The sequence below is a fragment of the Sebastes umbrosus genome, chromosome 14 (assembly GCF_015220745.1).
Source record: "Sebastes umbrosus isolate fSebUmb1 chromosome 14, fSebUmb1.pri, whole genome shotgun sequence".
In the NCBI taxonomy this organism is placed as follows: domain Eukaryota; kingdom Metazoa; phylum Chordata; class Actinopteri; order Perciformes; family Sebastidae; genus Sebastes; species Sebastes umbrosus.
In genome coordinates, this window is record NC_051282.1 from 9,659,244 (window position 1) to 9,677,667 (window position 18,424).

General features: G+C 41.3%; 2 protein-coding genes across 3 annotated transcripts; one reads left to right on the forward strand and one right to left on the reverse strand.

Moving 5' to 3' along the window:
* Window positions 1-1,419: 1,419 nt before the first annotated feature.
* On the forward strand, window positions 1,420-8,811 carry napsa (napsin A aspartic peptidase). Its single transcript, XM_037792034.1, has 9 exons — window positions 1,420-1,646; window positions 1,970-2,123; window positions 3,041-3,164; window positions 4,763-4,881; window positions 5,062-5,261; window positions 5,437-5,559; window positions 6,677-6,821; window positions 6,971-7,069; window positions 7,885-8,811. Exons 1-9 carry the CDS (start codon window positions 1,579-1,581, stop codon window positions 8,044-8,046), a joined length of 1,194 nt encoding a protein of 397 aa, XP_037647962.1. The 5' UTR covers window positions 1,420-1,578; the 3' UTR covers window positions 8,047-8,811.
* Window positions 8,812-10,623: 1,812 nt separating this feature from the next.
* Window positions 10,624-14,466, reverse strand: mief1 (mitochondrial elongation factor 1). 2 transcript variants are annotated; one of them, XM_037792033.1, is made up of 5 exons: window positions 14,339-14,466; window positions 13,843-13,996; window positions 13,549-13,729; window positions 12,332-12,603; window positions 10,624-12,076 (listed from the first exon to the last, which is right to left on the reverse strand). In XM_037792033.1, exons 2-5 carry the CDS (start codon window positions 13,987-13,989, stop codon window positions 11,225-11,227), a joined length of 1,452 nt encoding a protein of 483 aa, XP_037647961.1. In that variant the 5' UTR covers window positions 13,990-13,996; window positions 14,339-14,466; the 3' UTR covers window positions 10,624-11,224. The 2 variants fall into 2 exon arrangements, with proteins under 2 accessions (XP_037647961.1, XP_037647960.1); XM_037792032.1 differs by having other exon boundaries at window positions 14,266-14,422.
* Between the last annotated feature and the right edge of the window lie 3,958 nt (window positions 14,467-18,424).

Sequence of the window (18,424 nt, forward strand, 5' to 3'; positions counted from 1 at the left end):
ACTCTCAGAACTCTACACACAAATCAAAAAACACACACACAATGGGCAAAACCCCTCAATTCTCCTGCAAAATGAAACTTTACATTCAAAACAATGTTATTTCTTCTCAAAATGGTATTTTGTTTTCAAATGACACACACAAACCATCATATGAATAGACATTTATAAGAACCAGTTGAACACTGATGTGCTCAATGTAAAACACTATGATGAATGGAAAACACTTCTTCTCCATTCATCATAATGACTTAGGCCTTTTTTTTGTTCAGTGTTACACTTACTACAGACAGTACATACATAAGTGTGTTGTAAAATATTTTAGAATATTGTTTTTATACTCAGAACACACAAATACACGGTAACAAATATATTTTATTTTCCCCACAAAAACAATGTACACAGTGAACATCCCAACCAACACAAAGTTGCACATACAGTGGTCTACATACAAAACAACAGAGGAATTTACTGTATACAGTTACAGTAAAAAAAAACGAAAAAAAAACTATGCTGCATCCTCTCTTCTGTTTCGGTCTGGCCACAGCACCTCATCCTCATCACAAGCAATGTTTGCCCTTTTATGCTAAAGCTCTGATTGCTAATTGTAACACTGTGTGACAGGTGTTTGCCCATGTGATGAGTCAGTGTGCATAGTAGGGCAATTGACTTTAGAATTTTGAATGACAGTGTGTTCCTTGTGAAAACGAGATTTTCTTCATGAAAATTGTGCCAAATGCAGAGAATTGTGTGTAGTGTTTTGAAAAAAGTGTGTTTTAGAACTGCAATTTGAGTGCAAAGCAGGAATTGCGCTTGTAGTTTAGCAGAATTGGTTCAGGGGGTTGGTGCATGAGTTACATGTTGTGGTCATTGTGTGTCAAGTACCAGTATTTGTGTGTAAACAATTGAGAAAAACTGTAATTGTGTCATCCAAAGATAAAAGTAAAACAAACAAAAACCTACATTAAGTCTCCAACAGGATGGATGGATGGATGTTTCTCCCACAGCACATGTAATGGAATGCAAAATAAAACCACTGGAGTACCTCTTTAATTTGATTAGGCGGGGTGATATCGTCAGTCATTAGGCTTTCCAAATGCAAGTACCAAAAGTGCAAGATCTGATTAAACCGAGGCCAAAAGCATACTGACTTTTGTATGGTTACTGAACTAACTTATCTTTAAACTTCAGTCTGTGTGGTTAGGGTTATAGATTATATGGGAGAAAGGTATTCAGTAAAAATGTTTTCTATTATGTGAAACTGTTTCTCAGCTGGTTTGAACACAATGTGCTAGTATGTGCCCTATCACAGGTCTCAACAACTCGTGACCCTGTCTGTACACCGGTTTGTAATGCGGTATGATGGACAATCCTCTCCGACCAATCAGAACGTGTTACTGATTTATTCTCCTCCAATCACCGCGCCTACATAACGGAGAAAGCCGAGTAAACCCGGACATTGCCGAAGCACTTTCACACATCCAGCGTTCTTCTGCGTCAGTTGTGTGTGTTGTTGAGCGCTCGTTAGTATCGGAAACAACTCTTCAGTGTGTGTTATTATTTCTGACCAGGACAGACACGATGACACGGCTGGAGGTGCTTTGTATCCTCGGGGCGCTGCTGATAACGCAAAGCGTCGCCATATTCAGGTAAATACTCTTTATTAGCTCATGTTTTGGCAACAAAAATGTGCACTTCATAGCATTTAGACAACAAGTTGAATGCAGGTCAATGTATGCGCGCGCGCGTGTGTGTTAACTTCCTTTTTTTGTCATGGTAGCCGCACGTGTTTCCAATTAATGTTACTTAACCCGCATTGACTACACCGATGCACTTAGAATGATGTTCAGGCTGCATATAGCTAGTAACAGTTATGCATGAAAGTAGACGCGCTCCGAAGCAGGAAACAGTCTTTCACGCATGGTTGTTCCCGTGACATGTGATGAAGTAATAACACCTTTCATCATTGCAGAGTTCCCCTTTATAAGACCAGGAGTCTGCGCCGCCTGATGAGCGACAATGGGATGTCTCTGGAGGAGCTCCGGGCTTTAGCGAAGAGCACCGGAGCACCGGACTACTCTCCCTCCCCCAAAGTGCCCATAGAGAGGCTGACCAACTTCATGGATGTATGTATACTAACTACAGGATATATACTTCAATTAGCAGCTGAACCCACAATGACAATTACGTCATCCTCTCCCCTTGATGTCCATCGCACATAATCCAAGAGTTAAGCACTGTGTCAAAGTATAGTTATGGTATATTTCCCCCGAAGTATACTTTATGTAGTATACTAATATCAATGTACTAGTGGTATACTTTTAAGTGTACTAATTCAATACTTCTTAGTTTTTAAATGTATACTTTTAAGTGTACTTCAAGTGTAAGAACATTAAACTTTGAGTACACAACTAGTTTACATCTAAGTTGTATTTTGTATTGCAACTATACTAAGAAATATACTACAAATGAATAGGTATACTTGCCCACTTTTTAGTTTATGAGAGTACACTTTAAAGTACTCTCAAGTTTAATCGTTTTTATACTTGTATAGACTTGTAGCCCACTTTTTAAATACAAGTAAGCCAAGTATACTTAGACATTACTGAATACTTGTCAGTATAAGCCAAGTATACTTAGACTTTACTGAATACCTGTCAGTATAATCCAAGTATACTTAGACTTTTCTGTATACTTGACTGTATAAGGTAAGTATACTTAAGTATATCTCAGTATTTCTAGTACATAAAAAGTTAACTGAAAGTATACACTCTTATTTTAAGTTTAAAATAAGTATACTAAAAGCACACTTGAATAAACTTGTATTTGGTAAGGGCAGTATTGCCAGTGTGAAACAGGAGAGAATGATGACGTAAATATTAGACTTGTGCACCCACGTTATCGTGGGTTATTAGTTAACACCTGTGCAAGCTTTTAGTCAAAGGGTTTCTGTGAAAGAATGTCCACACTTAATCTTTCTCCTGATGCAGATGTAGTGGTGGTTTCACAACAGATCTGTGTTCTATATCTATTGTCTCCTCAGGCCCAGTACTATGGGATGATCAGCATCGGCACCCCTCCACAGGACTTCACTGTGCTGTTTGACACCGGCTCCTCCAACCTCTGGGTTCCCTCCATTCACTGCTCTTTCTTTGATGTGGCCTGCTGTGAGTTGTGGGGAACTGACTCATTCATCACGCTCTATATGTGTTTCTGTTGGCTACTTCCTGGAAGACGCTTGCTGTATTTACCTTCCAGAAGTGACTAAAATATCACACATTTAGCTGCAACAATTTTTAGCTGTATCTCGTGGCTGTTTAGACTACTTGAGTGTCATTCCCGTTAACTATTTAGTGATACTTATCTACAGGAATGTATGTCTAACTTGACTTTACATGTCAGCATTCTGGCATAAATGTAATCACAGTACATTACAATGGACAGTACATTGTAAGTAGGACAGAAGTTCAAAAGACAAAACGTTACACAAAGGAGCGTCCCTGTGTCCTATTAAAAAAAGGATGTGAAACCCAAACCTGACCTTTTGGCCAAACTGTCTTTTAACAATATGAAAGACAAGTTGTCACATGGCTGACATTCATTGACAGGAAATCACTTTAATCTACCATCAGCTCTGTTCAGTGGTGGGTAAAGAAACATTTGAATAGGGGGGCAGGGCTGGGGCACCAATTCAAAGAAGGGAGGCACATTTAGGACATGAGTAAAAATGTGTTAAGACTCAAATTTAAAGCCTTAATTCTTGATGATAATAAAAAACTACATTATTATTAGTTTATTCAGTGAAATAAATGAATGTCAAATACACAACTTTAAACATTTGAATATTTTAATAAATAGCTGCTATTTGTAACTCCAAATAGCCCACAGACATGGACTTTATGAGACAATTGGCCCCTGAACATAAACATGTAAAAGGCCCCCACCTCTCCTACATAGGAACAAGACCCACAGACTGAAAGACACAAAACAACCACATCTTTTCTTCATCGTTTTGCATCTCAATGTTGTAGTTTTTTGTCTCTTTGTAGTTGCTTTGTTTCTTTGTAGTTGTTTTGTGTCTCTTTGTCGTAGTTTTGCCTCTCCTTGTCGTAGTTTTGCCTCTCCTTGTCGTTGTTTTGCCTCTCCGTGTCGTTGTTTTGCCTCTCCGTGTCGTAGTTTTGCCTCTCCTTGTCGTAGTTTTGCCTCTCCGTGTCGTAGTTTTGCCTCTCCGTGTCGTAGTTTTGCCTCTCTTTGTCGTTGTCTTGCCTCTCCGTGTCGTTGTTTTGCCTCTCCGTGTCATAGTTTTGCCTCTCCTTGTCATTGTTTTGCCTCTCCGTGTTGTAGTTTTGCCTCTCCTTGTCGTTGTTTTGCCTCTCCGTGTCGTAGTTTTCCCTCTCCTTGTCGTAGTTTTGCCTCTCCGTGTCGTAGTTTAGCCTCTCCTTGTCGTTGTTTTGCCTCTCCGTGTCGTTTTGCCTCTCCTTGTCGTTGTTTTGCATCTCTTTGTTGTCCTTCTACTTTCCAACAATACATGTTAACAGTCACTTCATAAAAAGATTCTCATACTAACAAGCCAACGATCTATCACATTCTGATTCATGTAAGGGGGGCACCATTGATGACAATTAGATTCAAGGGGGGGGCCTGTACCACCCTGCTGGCTCTGTTTTAAACTGTTAATGTTGTTCACTATTATCACTGACCTTCTGTTTCCTAAATCCATGAAATCTGTACATCCTCATTTTGACCGACTGTCCTCTCTCATTAGGGATTCATCATCGTTACAACTCTAAGAAGTCGAGCACATTCGTGAAGAATGGCACAGAGTTCTCCATCCGGTACGGCAGAGGCAGCTTGTCCGGCTACATCAGCGGAGACACCGTCTCTGTGAGTTTGAGAAACGCTCCCTCACATCACATTCCCTCGCTCACTCACATAGCTCCTTCTGTTTAACTGCATTCCTCAATTCTGGTGGTCACACCATTCCTATCATTTCATTAAAAGACTTGGGATTTTTTTTCCCCTTCGTATTTGACGTCTCTCTCTCTCTCTCTCTCCTGCTCGCAGATTGCAGGTCTGCCTGTTCCTGCCCAGCAGTTTGGCGAAGCGGTGAAGCAGCCTGGCATCACATTTGCAGTGGCACGGTTCGATGGCGTCCTGGGCATGGCCTACCCCTCCATATCAGTCGCCAGTGTCACCCCGGTGTTTGACACAGCCATGGCTGCCAAGCTGCTGCCCGAGAACATTTTCTCTTTCTACATCAGCAGGTTGGTGTCTGACAGAAGCATGGAGGAACGGGCATGAATTAAACTGTTTCACTGCCACTGCCAGTTGTTAATTCAACAACTGTGGGGGTTTTCACAGCTGTGAAAGGAGTTGACACATTTTTGGTGTTGTATTGTTAACATATTAAGTCATGCTTCTGTCCACCCTGTCTCTTAGAGACAAAAAAGCAGCGTTAGGAGGGGAGCTGGTGCTGGGTGGGACAGACCCCGAGCACTACACCGGAGACCTGCACTATGTCAATGTCACACGGAAGGCCTACTGGCAGATCAAGATGAGCGGGTGAGAAAGAATCACGTGTGGCTTCATTGTTACAAGGAACCGTAATAGCGTCGTCGAGGTCGGCACACTTTCAGTTCTGCGTTTTTCATCGACACAATTCTCACTTTTGGTATACTTGGGGAAAGAAGTATTCTCACGGATGTGGAACACTTGTACTTCTGGTCAGTCTTCATTTTGAATAATAGGAACTAACTCGATGAGCCTCAGTTGTCCTTATGTGAATATTTGTTTATAACAACACAAATATGACGTCGTCTGAAGATCTTAGTACAGCATGTATGCATGGACACAGTCCTACCAAAAACGGAAACATTACATTCACTCAGCTTTATACAGTTTATCCCACGTCATACAGAATCGCGTGTGATCACACAACGGGGTGGGGGGGCAAAACAATTTCTCATCCATGTTTCTCATGGTAGTCGAAACATCCACATAGTCCTCCATCTTATCTTAACCTCCGGTCACCCAGAGCCTCCTCACTAGGGCTGGGCGATATGGAGAATATCAAATATCACAATATTTATGACCTAATACCTCTATCGATATTGTAGGTTTGATTATTGGTGCTTTCATAAAATATTTACACAATGAGATTTTTGATAAATAATCATAAATGATGTAGACATAACGACTAAGTGGGTAAAAGCAAATGATAGAACAGCTGAAACAGTCTGGTAAGTTCAGAAAATGACATCACTTTACTGTAATGCAGCCTTTAAAACCAGGAAAAGATACTTATGCCATATTACGATATCCAAAATCTAAGACGATATCTGGTCTCATAGCACGGTATCGATATAATATCGACATATTACCAAACCCTACTCCTCACATAAAGCATGCCAAGTGTGAACTACGACAATGCGGAAATCATACATACCTTAATGTCTAATAAATTACCAGCATAGTCATGAAGCAGGTGCGTGCATGAAAAGGTCATTTCTCAATTAAAAAGTGGTTCTTTTGGATAGTGTAAAATCCTAATATAGTTTAAATGAGTCTCCATTACAGTAGCATGACAACAAATTTCTCAGCAGATGTTGGAAATGAACTGATGAACCTCTTGTCCCTCTGCCCCGCCCTGCTGCTGCTCCCTCTCCACCCTGCCCTGCAGAGTTGAAGTCGGCAACCAGCTGACTCTCTGCAAAGCCGGTTGCCAGGCTATTGTCGACACGGGAACATCCCTAATTGTCGGTTCCGTGGAAGAAATCAGAGCGCTGCACAAAGCCATCGGAGCACTGCCGCTGCTAATGGGAGAGGTAGAACTGTCTGACGCACGTGAAACACACAGCTATTTGGCAAATGATGCCTTAGTCGCACTCTTGTATCTCAGATGTAACTTTTAAAACCTTCACTGGAGCAATCGCTCACTTTGGTTTCTGTACCCTCTCCTCTCCCTCTTTCCTAGTACTGGATCGACTGTAAGAAGATCCCATCTCTCCCCGTCATCTCCTTCAACATTGGAGGGAAGATGCTTAACCTGACCGGAGAGGATTATATCATGAAGGTAGATACTCTCATGTCAGATGGATGGCATCCACTTTAATTTTGTCCTTGCCACTTGTTTAAACTAATTAAAAGGTCGAGTGTACTTTTTCCTCACGGTCAATAAACGTACACATACAGGTTATTAGAAGATAATGATGGTAATATATATCCAGAATACAATGCAATCGCCTTGCAATAAACCCTACCTTTTGTAAAGGATAAGTCTGGGGATATATTATATTTTCTTTCTCCTCAACAAATCCCATGAAAGTACAAAACCGACAGTGCATTGATCCTTTTAAAACAAGTGTGTGTTGTGTAGTGAAAGCCTAATGTAGCTTATTCCTCTGTGCCATAGAGCTCCATTGTTATTGTACTATAAAACACATCAGTGCGTCACACCATCGCACTGTGCGGCATGTCCTTTTAATTGATGAACAACATGGGCGATGTCATTTATTGTGGTCACGTCCACAGATGTCATCCTGGGGCCAATTTCATAAACTTAGTTTAAGACTAGCCTTGGGCTGGCCCTAGAATGTTGTCTAATTAAGCCGACTGACTTAATTTGAGGTAGGACAGTTGATGTTAGCCACCTCTCCCCATGGCTAAGCCTGAGGCAAGAGCTTTGTTGCTGTTGCAACAATCTGTATAGCTATTTCAACTGTTTATCCATCACTTTTAACTAACTATTTCAACTGTTTATCCAACCGTTTTTGAAATTTTTTTCAAGTCTATCTTGATACAATGGGAGACAAAATCCTGTCTTTTGTTTTGGGCAAGACTGAAAAATATTCGCTTTTCTTTGAAATGACTTTCTCCAATTTGACGCAGGAGACTCAGCTGGGCACAACAATCTGTATCTCGGGCTTCATGGCCATGGATATCCCGCCTCCGGCCGGGCCCCTGTGGATCCTGGGGGACGTATTCATCGGCAGGTACTACACTGTGTTCGACAGGGCCGCCGATCGTGTGGGTTTTGCCCCCTCCAAGTAGTTTACTGAACACGTTTGTGTGAAATATGTTGCACTTCTCATTTTAAGTGGTTTCTTGACTTTCAAGGTCCCGTCAAGCAAAAATTTCATCATCTATGTTGCGTTATTTCATTTGCAGCAATCAGTTGTTGTATATCACTGCAAGACCTGGCTTGCCATATAAATCTTACATCTGCTTAGAATGAGGTTTACACGAGAAATTGGCTGCTGATGAGTTGAGTATGGATGCTACATTAATAGCCATTTCCACACATTTATGCAAGGAGTGTAGATGTTTTGTGCCACTGAACAAAGGGACCGCTTCACTCAGTTTCATGCACCTATCTGAGATATGGCAGGATTCAATCAGAGCTACGCATTTTGATGTATTTGTGCTGTATGATTTTTGTATTGTAGATGCTTTGGGGTGGGAGAACAAATGCAACTCATTTTGGGATGTAATTTTCAGTTTCATTCCTAACATTCCCAGATCCCAATGTCTTAATAATAGATGTTATAATTGGGGCTACTTTTGTACACTGAAGGTTTCTCAGGATGTTTCTCTTAATATGCCTATATGAATTTTATTACCAAATCTCACTGAATAAAGCTTTAAATAAATACATGTTTTGTCAAATTTTGAATGGATTGGTTTAGATTATGATCTGCTATTGTGTAAAATCAAGTATCCTTAGGGGGGGAGAAAAACAAAGATCAACCTACAGAGTCATTTGTAACATTTAATGAAGTATACAAAGTGCTGCAACGTTCAACTCCAGAGCTGAATGAAAAAATAAATAATAAAAAGCTGGGGGGAAATACACAGCATGCAACAAAGCATATGGCTAGTGTGAACTCCACAAGGTAGAGGTAGTGATCTACTTTGGGTTTTGTTTTACAAGAACATTACAAATGTGGCACAGTGACTCCCGTCCCTTCAGCACAGCAGAAATTTGTAGCATAAACTTAAGTCTGCGAAGGAAGACGCTTAATATGCAAACAAAGATCTACTGTGGATTCATTTTTACATCAGAACATCCAGAACAAAGCACTTAATGGAGCACAATAAGTGATACTTTACATGTTGAATTGAATGCAAATAAATAGTCGGCTCTGTTTGGTTACAAATGTACAATAAATACAAAAATATTCACCTGTTTATCCGTTATTATCTGAATGATTATTATTAACTGAAAGGAACTATAAACAACCCAGATCCCTCCATATTGTACACTATATATATACAACCAGTGGGCTGGGGACACTTGCTCAATATCACTGCATTTATATTTCATTCTAAGGCTAAAAGTGAGAACAAAAAAACTGATTACTTTTGGACAGCATGTTCTGGGTAGTTATTTAAAGAGAACTCCACTTGACAGTCACCTATTGTTGTAGTGACTCCACCTACTGTCACCTGCACTGAGTAGCACGCTGATCTAGCATCAGAAACCTTGGCTATCAAAGCTGCTTTTATATAATCTGTGAGTAGATCCCTCTCAAATCAGATCATGATCTAACAGAGATTAGCACCTGTAATCTATTAATATACACATAGACCTGACAACCTGCTAGTAGTGATCATCACTACATGTCGGGTTGTTGGTTCACTTCATGTAAAGGACCAGGACTGAGTGATATGACCTCACGTACAGTACTAATCCATGTCTGGCTACCTACTCTCGACAGACAGGGCACCTAGAAGTTAATGAGGACTTAAAAACGTGCACAGGCGTGTACGCAGACACACAAATACCAAACTACAGAGGTAACCAGGCCAGGAAGTTAATACTGAGACTAATTCACTAAATGACAAACGTAAGTACCGTGTTTACAGCGGTGTGTCGTTGGTAACGCACTTCTCAAACTGCAGAGGTACAGTAGCTGAAAAACTGAAGTGTCCAGCCAACGGAACAGTCAATATTCAAGGTAATGACAAAGAGGAAAGAGGATGTGATTGAATTTGAATTAAAGCAAAAACAGGTAAACAAAAGCACTTTCAGAATGTCCTGCTGATACACTTGAGACAAACTTACTAATAACCTTAGATGGAGATAAAGCATATTTGGCCTGTGCACCAGAGCAACAAATGTGAGACTGAAGAAACCTCCTTTTCATAACAAACAAAGAGCAGCTCTGTATTAGACACAGACAGTCACATGGAAACATTTCCCGTTCTCGCCAAAATAAGAGCATTAGAAAATGGTGGCGCTGTATTGTTCAGATTTCATAAATCGCCAACAAATCCGATTTCCATAAATGGTAGTATATTTCATTCATGGATGTATATTCAACTTTACATCCGATTCATAGTTGAATGGTGTCAAGTTAGAAATATTACAAACAGATGTCAACGTATAACTCAATGTATATTCACCTGTTTGGTTTCTAGATTAGGTAGATAATACATGCACACATTCCAATCATAGCCTAATGTTTGTTTTCACCGATCCCTGGAAACATGGAAAGCATACATCTTGAATGCAGACAGCCACTGTATTAATGAAGTTCTTACAAAAAAAAAAAAACCTGGATTTCAAACTAAACTCTAGCAGAATTTTATATTATGTGATAACAAAAAAGGAGCATGAAAAGACAGTTTGCTTGTCTCTTTAGGCTGATCAACAATTTATTAGGGTTAAGGTTGGCATACAACACAGTCAACATGACACTCTATCCCTTGACACAGAGGTTTGGACCCATCTCAAAACAAAGAAACATCATTTAACTGCACTGGACATGTTTGTCCTCCTAAAACTCTCCGACAAGTTAAAAAATATGATGCAGACGTACGTACTGTATTCCCCTTCCATTTTGATCAACCAATGCAGAGTGCAAAACCTCCATCCCAACGTATTAACAGCATGTCTACTCTTAACTTCATTAATACAATGGCGAGAGTTTAGTGAGAGCCATGACCTCCAATGGGGCTTCACTTTTCATCGGAGATTAAAATAGCATTTGCATGATCACACCACATACAGCTTTCATGTCGACACTGAGTTACTGCTACTGTGTGAATCACATTTTCTCACCGATGGCATTTAAGACTGAAGTGACCGAGTGTTTCAGGAGGAGACGATGATTCCATGCAGTTGTTTTGTTGTTCCCCAGGAACCTCTTTATGGCTCGAGGTCACCATCGGCCACAAAACAGTGGTTGACATTTCAATGCCACGTTGCCGTGCAGTTGACGTTCTTTTACGAGCTTGTCAGGGATGAGTTTGGCTGTGCCACCGCAGTTCTCAGCAGCCCCTCTGGATCTGAGAGTGCGCAGTAGAGCGTGTACCCCAGCTCGTCCACTTCCAGTTCAGTCAGCTCACAGAATAAGTTAGCTTTAGGGCTGAGGGCGCACGGCAGCCTCCCGGCTTCGAGGTGTCCCACTAGCGCTCGTAGCAGCTGTAGGAACCGGTCCGCCAACGCCTCCTGGGTCCAGTCGCCTTCTTTTTCGCACAGCAACAAGATGGCGTTGGTGAGCTGGCTGGCGTTGAGCCGGTTGAGGGCGGGGTTGAGCTTGCACACGGCCTTCGCCAGCTTCAGGCAGGCGCATCGGTAGCCTCCGTCCTCCTGGTCCAGGGCCCTGAGTCGCGCCGTCTCGGCCACACGGAAGCTCTGCCGCCACAGGTTTTCGTGGCGGTCTGCGGCAAGTCGATGCGGTTTGGCTATCAGCGAGGTCCCGTCCTCCATCACGAGTAATGGCAGGAAGTCCACGTACAGTTTGCGGTCTGTCTCGTACTGCACCTCCAGGGTCAGCGTTTCCGAGGGAACCACGGGACGAATGATGTAGTCTAGGACGCTCCCTATAGCTGGCCAGTTGATGGAGCCCGCCACAAGCTTGTCAAAGACCTCGAGGACCGATTTAGGGGAGAGGTAGCCTCCGACCATGCAGCGGTCCCAGTAGCTGCTGTTCCGTGGAAAGTACTCCAAATTCTCCCTGCGGACGAGCCAGAAACCTGGGACGTTCATGATGGTGTCCTCCCCGGGGATGGACGACCACAGGTTCTTCTCTAAGATAAGAGGTACCATGAGCTGGGCGTGGTCCGCTGTCACCACCTAAAAGATGGAGGAGAACTTTTACCAAATCTTTTCTCAGAATGCAGCAGTAGACCAGCAACTCCTGTGTTCTGTGAGGTAAAATTACTGTTTTTGTGAATGGAGTCTGGTAGATTTGAAGACTGCGACATAATGGCTTCAGTTTCCAATCAAAAAATCAGAACACAGATGGACCCGCCCTTTAAATAATCGGCTCTAAGCTAAATTAAAAACACCTTTGTCTGAAAGCAGGACCAAATGTAAGTGACCTCTTACCTGCAGGTCATCATACAGACTGCCACTCAGGTACATTTCTCTGAGTGGCATGTCAGGCAGTTTGGCGTGAAGGAACACCCGGAGTTCGGCACAGATGTCCAGCGCTGCCCTCCTCGCCACGGCCTGCTCCCCGGCAGGGATGTTCACGTTATTTTGGTAGAACACCCACAGATGTTCCTGCAGGGACAGACGCATCCGGGCCCGCTGCAGGTCCGACTGAGAGGCACCGCTGCCTCCCACAGCGGCTCGACCAACAGCCCGCCGAAGACAGTCTGAGGAGATTACAAGCAATTGAAAGTTAAAATTTAACATTTGTGCAAAATGCTGTTGCATAGATGAAGGAGAATTTTGCAACCTTCTCTCTTCTGCCATTTCAAATAATGAAGGAGAGGCAGCGGGTAAAGTTGAAAAAAAACAAGACAGGCATGATATTAATCTACTAATACTAAATTAAAAAGGGACAGTGTGTAGGATTTGGCGGCATCTAGTGGTGTGGTTGCAGACTGCAACCAACTGAGTACCTCTCCGCTCACTCCCCCATTTCCACCCCCCCACAACACTACTTTAGGAGCAACGGAAGTCAGACGGTGGCTGGCGGTACCATGGTTTTTCACTCTGCGGCTCACAGTACCGCAGTTTCACAAGCGCGTCGGAGAACTACGGTGGCTTTCAGGTAACGTAAAAACATGAAAGTCTCTCTCTAGAGCCAGTGTTTAGTTTGTCCGTTCTGGGCTACTGTAGAAACATGGCGGAGTAACATGGCGGAGCAACATGGCGGACTCCTTGAAGACGACCCGCTCCCTATGTAGATATGAAGGACTCATTCTAAAGTAATGAAAACACCAAGATTCTTAGGTTCAGGTGATTATACACTAATGAAAACAATATTATATTCCATTTCTGCCAATAGATACCCCGAAATGTTACACACTGTTCCTTTAAGGGGCTTCTACAGTATCTGAGAAATTATAACAATAAAAGGTTAAACTACAACATATTAAACTAATATAATACAGCTGGCAGACTAACTACTGCACTACAGAGAGCCAACACCCACTGTAAAGGAAGAGCAAGAATCCTCCAAATAGGCTGTCTGTCAACAGATAAAATGACAGCTGGCTGAAAGTCCAAATCACAAAAATAGGCTGGTCAATGCTGCATAATATAACACGAAAAAGACATTTGAGACAATGACGTTAAAGGGAACTTTTCCTCACCTGGTTCAAAAGCATGCGAGGAAGTGGGCAGAGACTGTAGAGACCTGCTAACTGTGGACTTCATGTCATGGTTCAGTACCCGTGGTGACGAGCCCATCCAGGCGGGCTCCTCCCAGCTCCTCTTTCCCGTCGGCTCCATATTGGTGGGGCTGGTGGGAGCACTTATGGCACGGTCATACATCTGCACAACGAAAAATTGTGTGCACACTGTTCACGTTTTTTTTTCTCCCTTCATCATACAGTACATGGGAGTGGAGAAAACGAAAAGTTAGAGATAACTCGCTTCTCACTTACTCTTTTGACAGCAAGTGTTGCAATGCCGAGCATGGCTGCTCCTCCCACTCCCAGCACAAGCTTGGCATTGGAAAGCATGAAGTCAATGGCTGTGCCAATCCCATTGTCATCTTTCTTCCCTTTACGGTCTCCATTCACCCCCGCCATCCTACCACTGAATACAGAGGAGATAAAGAAAGAGAGTAAGACAGAGGGACACTGGCAGGAAGAGGACAGAGACAGAAAAGGGTCTTCTTTGTTCTGTTGATTAGCTCAGAGGCACTGAAGGAAAATCTATGAGTAGCCACACCCAACATGGTCTTACTCATGACTTGTGATCTTTTTGCCTTATCTTACTCTAAATAGTCCACCATCCCCCACAAAGAATGTCTCAAATCTAAACTATTTCACTGACATAGAGTATTTTCACATGTGCAAACCCACCTGGGAGATACACCTCCAGACGACCTTTAACCCACCTCCAGATGACCCTCTTTTCCCCCCTACATAAGCCCACCCAATCGGCTGTGGAGGAAGAACTGGCCCCTCTTCAGTGCGTCCTCCTTATCTTCGGGTATTGTCAGGGCTTGGCAGCGGCGAAACTCACGAGCCACGGCGCGGCGATAGTAATTGCGGTCAGTGTACTGAAGTTGACGCCCTGCGCGGAGCAGCGCCCGGTACAGCTCCAGCACGGCACTGCGAGACCAGCCGCCCATTAGGGACCACGCATGGAGAGGGGGGACACCCTGGCACCTGGAGGAAAGGAGAGCAGGGGGTTATGTGATGAAGGGACTGGTGTAAAAGGATATCAAAGTTGCATCATTTGTTTAGATGCAATGAGTAAATAGGATGACACAGCGAACATATCTACAATATTAGAAAGGTCATATGGGCCAAAAATTGTGGGTATCATGCTGGATAAATGGTCATCGAAGGATGTAACTGGTAGGAAGTGAAGTTAGAGAGTGTGGGAGGAGAGAGAGAACAAGAGTTTGCTGCTGTAAAGATTAATTTATCGAAACAGTTTATGCATTGCACTTAGAAATCATGCAGGAGGCTCCCAGGAAAAGCTACCGGCCTTTCACTCTTGGTTAGTTATAAATGGTAGTATTTAGGGATGCAAAAAGCAAAACATTATCCCCTAGTCCAGTTCTGAGGTCTCTACACTGGCTCCCTGTCTCTCAGAGAATTGATTTCAAAAATACTGCTGCTGGTTTGCAAAGCACTAAATGGTTTAGGGACAAAACATATTTCTGATCTTCTGCTATGTTATGAACCATCCAGACCTCTCAGGTCATCTGGATCAGGTCTGCTTAGTGTCCCCAGAGTCAGAACTAAACATGCAGAAGCAGTGTTCAGTTTTTATGCACCAAATATTTGGAACAAGCTCCCAGAAACCTGCAGGACCGCTCAACTCTGAGTTATTTTAAATCAAAGTTAAAATGTTCCTGTTTGCTGCTGGTGCCTTTTATTAAACCAGATAATGATCTTATATACTGCACTAGAGCTTTTACTCTTGTGTGTTATATTCTATTTTAGCTTTTATTTTTAGCTTGTTTTTATTTTCTAATCTTTTATGTTTTTATAACTGTTTTAATTATGTCTTAATGTTCTTTTTGCACTTTGTCACAATGTTCTTGAATGTTTATGTAAAGCACTTTGAATTGTCCTGTTGCTGAAATGTGCTCTACAAATAAAGCTGCCTTGCCTTGCCTGGATGCAATGAGTAAATAAGATGACACAGCGAACATATCTACAATATTAGAGGAGTCCATATTCATATGGACCAAAAATGGTGGTTATCATGCTGGATAAATGGTCATCGAAGGATGTAACTGGTAGGAAGTGAAGTTAGAGAGTGTGGGAGGAGAGAGAGAACAAGAGTTTGCTGCTGTAAAGATTAAACAGTTTATGCATTGTACTTAGAAATCATGCAGGAGGCTCCCAGGAATAGCTACCTGCCTTTCACTCTTGGTTAGTTATAAATGGTAGTATTTAGGGATGCAAAAAAGCAAAACATTATCCCCTAGTTCATCCATGACCAATGCAGGATTTAGTTCAATCTGTCTCTGCCTTGGAGATAGTAGGTAGATATAGGTAGTAATAGATTACATTTAACATTTAAGAGCACGTCATCTTTATACCAGAGGTCAAAGCTACCTGCTCCTTTTCCAATTGATATGTGTGGATAACTGGTTCACACTCATCATCATCATCACTGCTGCCTCTCAAGTGCAGAGTCAGGCTGTAACGTTAGCAACCATCCAAGTGTGACCACTTAGCTTAGCATGGTGTCTCACTGTCTCCTTGATTTCCCAGCGACTACAGCGTGACCATCGCCTCTACCGACTGTACAACAGTGGCTCTGTAATCTACCGAGGTTCACTTGTCTTTAGAAAATGGCTGGCTCGACGGAAAGTCACACATTAGCTCACTCCTGACCGACTAGCATGTTAGCTTAGCACGCTAACTAGCTAGCTGACCTTACCTTCAGCAGCCTTACTGACACAAGACACACTCATACAACACAGCGCGGAGGATAGAGTAGAGGCAACAACACAAGAGCACACAGCAATAACAGAAAACAGGGTTCAACCTACGTTTCAAAGGGGAGAGCAAAGGTTGTGTTCAGTGTTCAGACAGAGACAGCAGTTCTGCTAGAGCCGGGGGTCACACACAACGGTGACAACCGGAAACACATACATACTACATCCGGGTCAGTACCACTTTTTATTTATTTTTATTTCAAAATTACAGTATACATAGTAATATCAGAAAACATTAAACACATTTACATACAAAAGAAGCATAGCGAAAACAACAACAAAGAGCTATGATAAACATTAAAGGACAACAGAAATGAAACAAAACCAACATAAAATTAAAAAAAAACACACAATAAATAAATAAGTAGATAATAATAATAAAAAGACCACGCAAGAGTATGACAATACTTTCACTTAAAAACATTAAAGATATTGCATACATTCATTGTTTTCATTGCTTTTTTGTTTTGTGAGGAAGACATTGTTGTTGTTGTTGTTGGGTTAGTATCCTTTTGTTACAATACATGTGTAAATAAATGGTCATCTCATTTTATGATTTTATTTACTTTATTTATTATTACTTTACTTTTTTTTTTAAGTAAGTAAGTAAAGCTTTTTTTATATAGCACCTTTTAAAACACACCGTTACAAAGTGCTTCACACACAAGAAGAAATGTCAAACAATGAAAAAAACAAGGAAAAATTACGATATGACACAGAAACAATGAGAAACAGATCAAATAAAAACAAACAAACACACATGTGGATGAGGCCTGTAGAAAAGCTTGCCTATAGAGATGGGTTTTTAGAACCCGCTTAAAACAGTCCAGAGATTCAGCAGCTCTTATAGATTGAGGGGGGTGATTCCAGAGAGTTGGGGCTAAAACAGAAAAGGCCCGATCACCTTTTGTTTTGCAGTTTGAGCGGGGGATGGATAAAAGGCCGAGATTAGAGGATCGAAGTGCATCTGATTTTTTGCAATGTTTCTTAACTGGAGAAAGCAGGTCTGGACAACGTTAGTGACATGATGGTCAAAAGTTATATTTCGGTCAAAAATGATACCAAGATTCTTAGCTGTAGGACTGATATTTGATTGAAGTGGGCCAATAAACCGTTAACTATTAACTATTAACTATTTCTATACTAATTATCTATTTGCCACATCTGATAGATTTTACGTAATGCATTCAGGAATTATGCAAAATCATGTTTGTGTTTCTATCATTGACTTGTATGATGTTAGGGTTACTTCTGGTTGTTGCTATGAATCAATCAAGATAAAGTGATGGGGGAAAAAATTACTTAGAGTGGTAATGTCTTAATGTCTTTTCAGAAAACAGATAGAGTTATCGCAGGATAAAAAATATATATATTTCTCCTCTAAGTAGGGTGACCAGATCCCAACAAACCAAATGTGGGACAAAGTATGTTTCTGTGGGACACGTTACCAAGACTGAGAAGTAGTCTACAATTTTGATATAATTTTTTTTTACTATTTCTATACTAATTATCTATTTGCCACATCTGATAGATTTTACATGAAGCATTCAGTAATTATGCCAAATCATGTTTGTGTTTGTATCATTGACTTTTTATGCTATGTTGGATATTATTCATAATCATTGTCTGGATACTTGATAGAATAGAAGGAACCAATTTCTGCATATACAAGTATACTTGCAGTATAAAAACTATTAATCTAGTAGTTTACTGAGAGTATACTTTAAAATAAACTATAAAGTGGGCTACAGGTATATACAAGTATACTTGCAGTATAAAAACTATTAAACTAGTAGTTTACTGAGAGTATAGTTTAAAAAGTATACTTTTATAAACTGAAAAGTGGGCCAATTTAGTCCCAAGAAGTATTAAAATAGTACAATTACAACTAGTATACTACTAGTACATTGATTGGGTGTACTTAATACATAAAGTATACTTGGGAAATATATACTTGAACTTTAGTATACTTCATAAAATAAACTTGAAGTACACTACTTTTTCATATCCAAAAATTGAATTTCAGGTACAATGAAAGCCTTTGTTACCTTGGAGAG

Coding starts and splice junctions, on each gene's coding strand:
- napsa (XM_037792034.1), top strand. CDS start 1,579: ATGACACGGCTGGAGGTGCTTTGTATCCTCGGGGCGCTGCTGATAACG. Junction 3,165..4,762: donor TTTCTTTGATGTGGCCTGCT/GTGAGTTGTGGG, acceptor CTCTCTCATTAG/GGATTCATCATCGTTACAAC. Junction 5,560..6,676: donor TGGCAGATCAAGATGAGCGG/GTGAGAAAGAAT, acceptor CCTGCCCTGCAG/AGTTGAAGTCGGCAACCAGC.
- mief1 (XM_037792033.1), bottom strand. CDS start 13,989: ATGGCGGGGGTGAATGGAGACCGTAAAGGGAAGAAAGATGACAATGGG. Junction 12,604..13,548: donor CTCGCATGCTTTTGAACCAG/GTGAGGAAAAGT, acceptor TAATCTCCTCAG/ACTGTCTTCGGCGGGCTGTT. Junction 12,077..12,331: donor GTCTGTATGATGACCTGCAG/GTAAGAGGTCAC, acceptor TCCATCTTTTAG/GTGGTGACAGCGGACCACGC.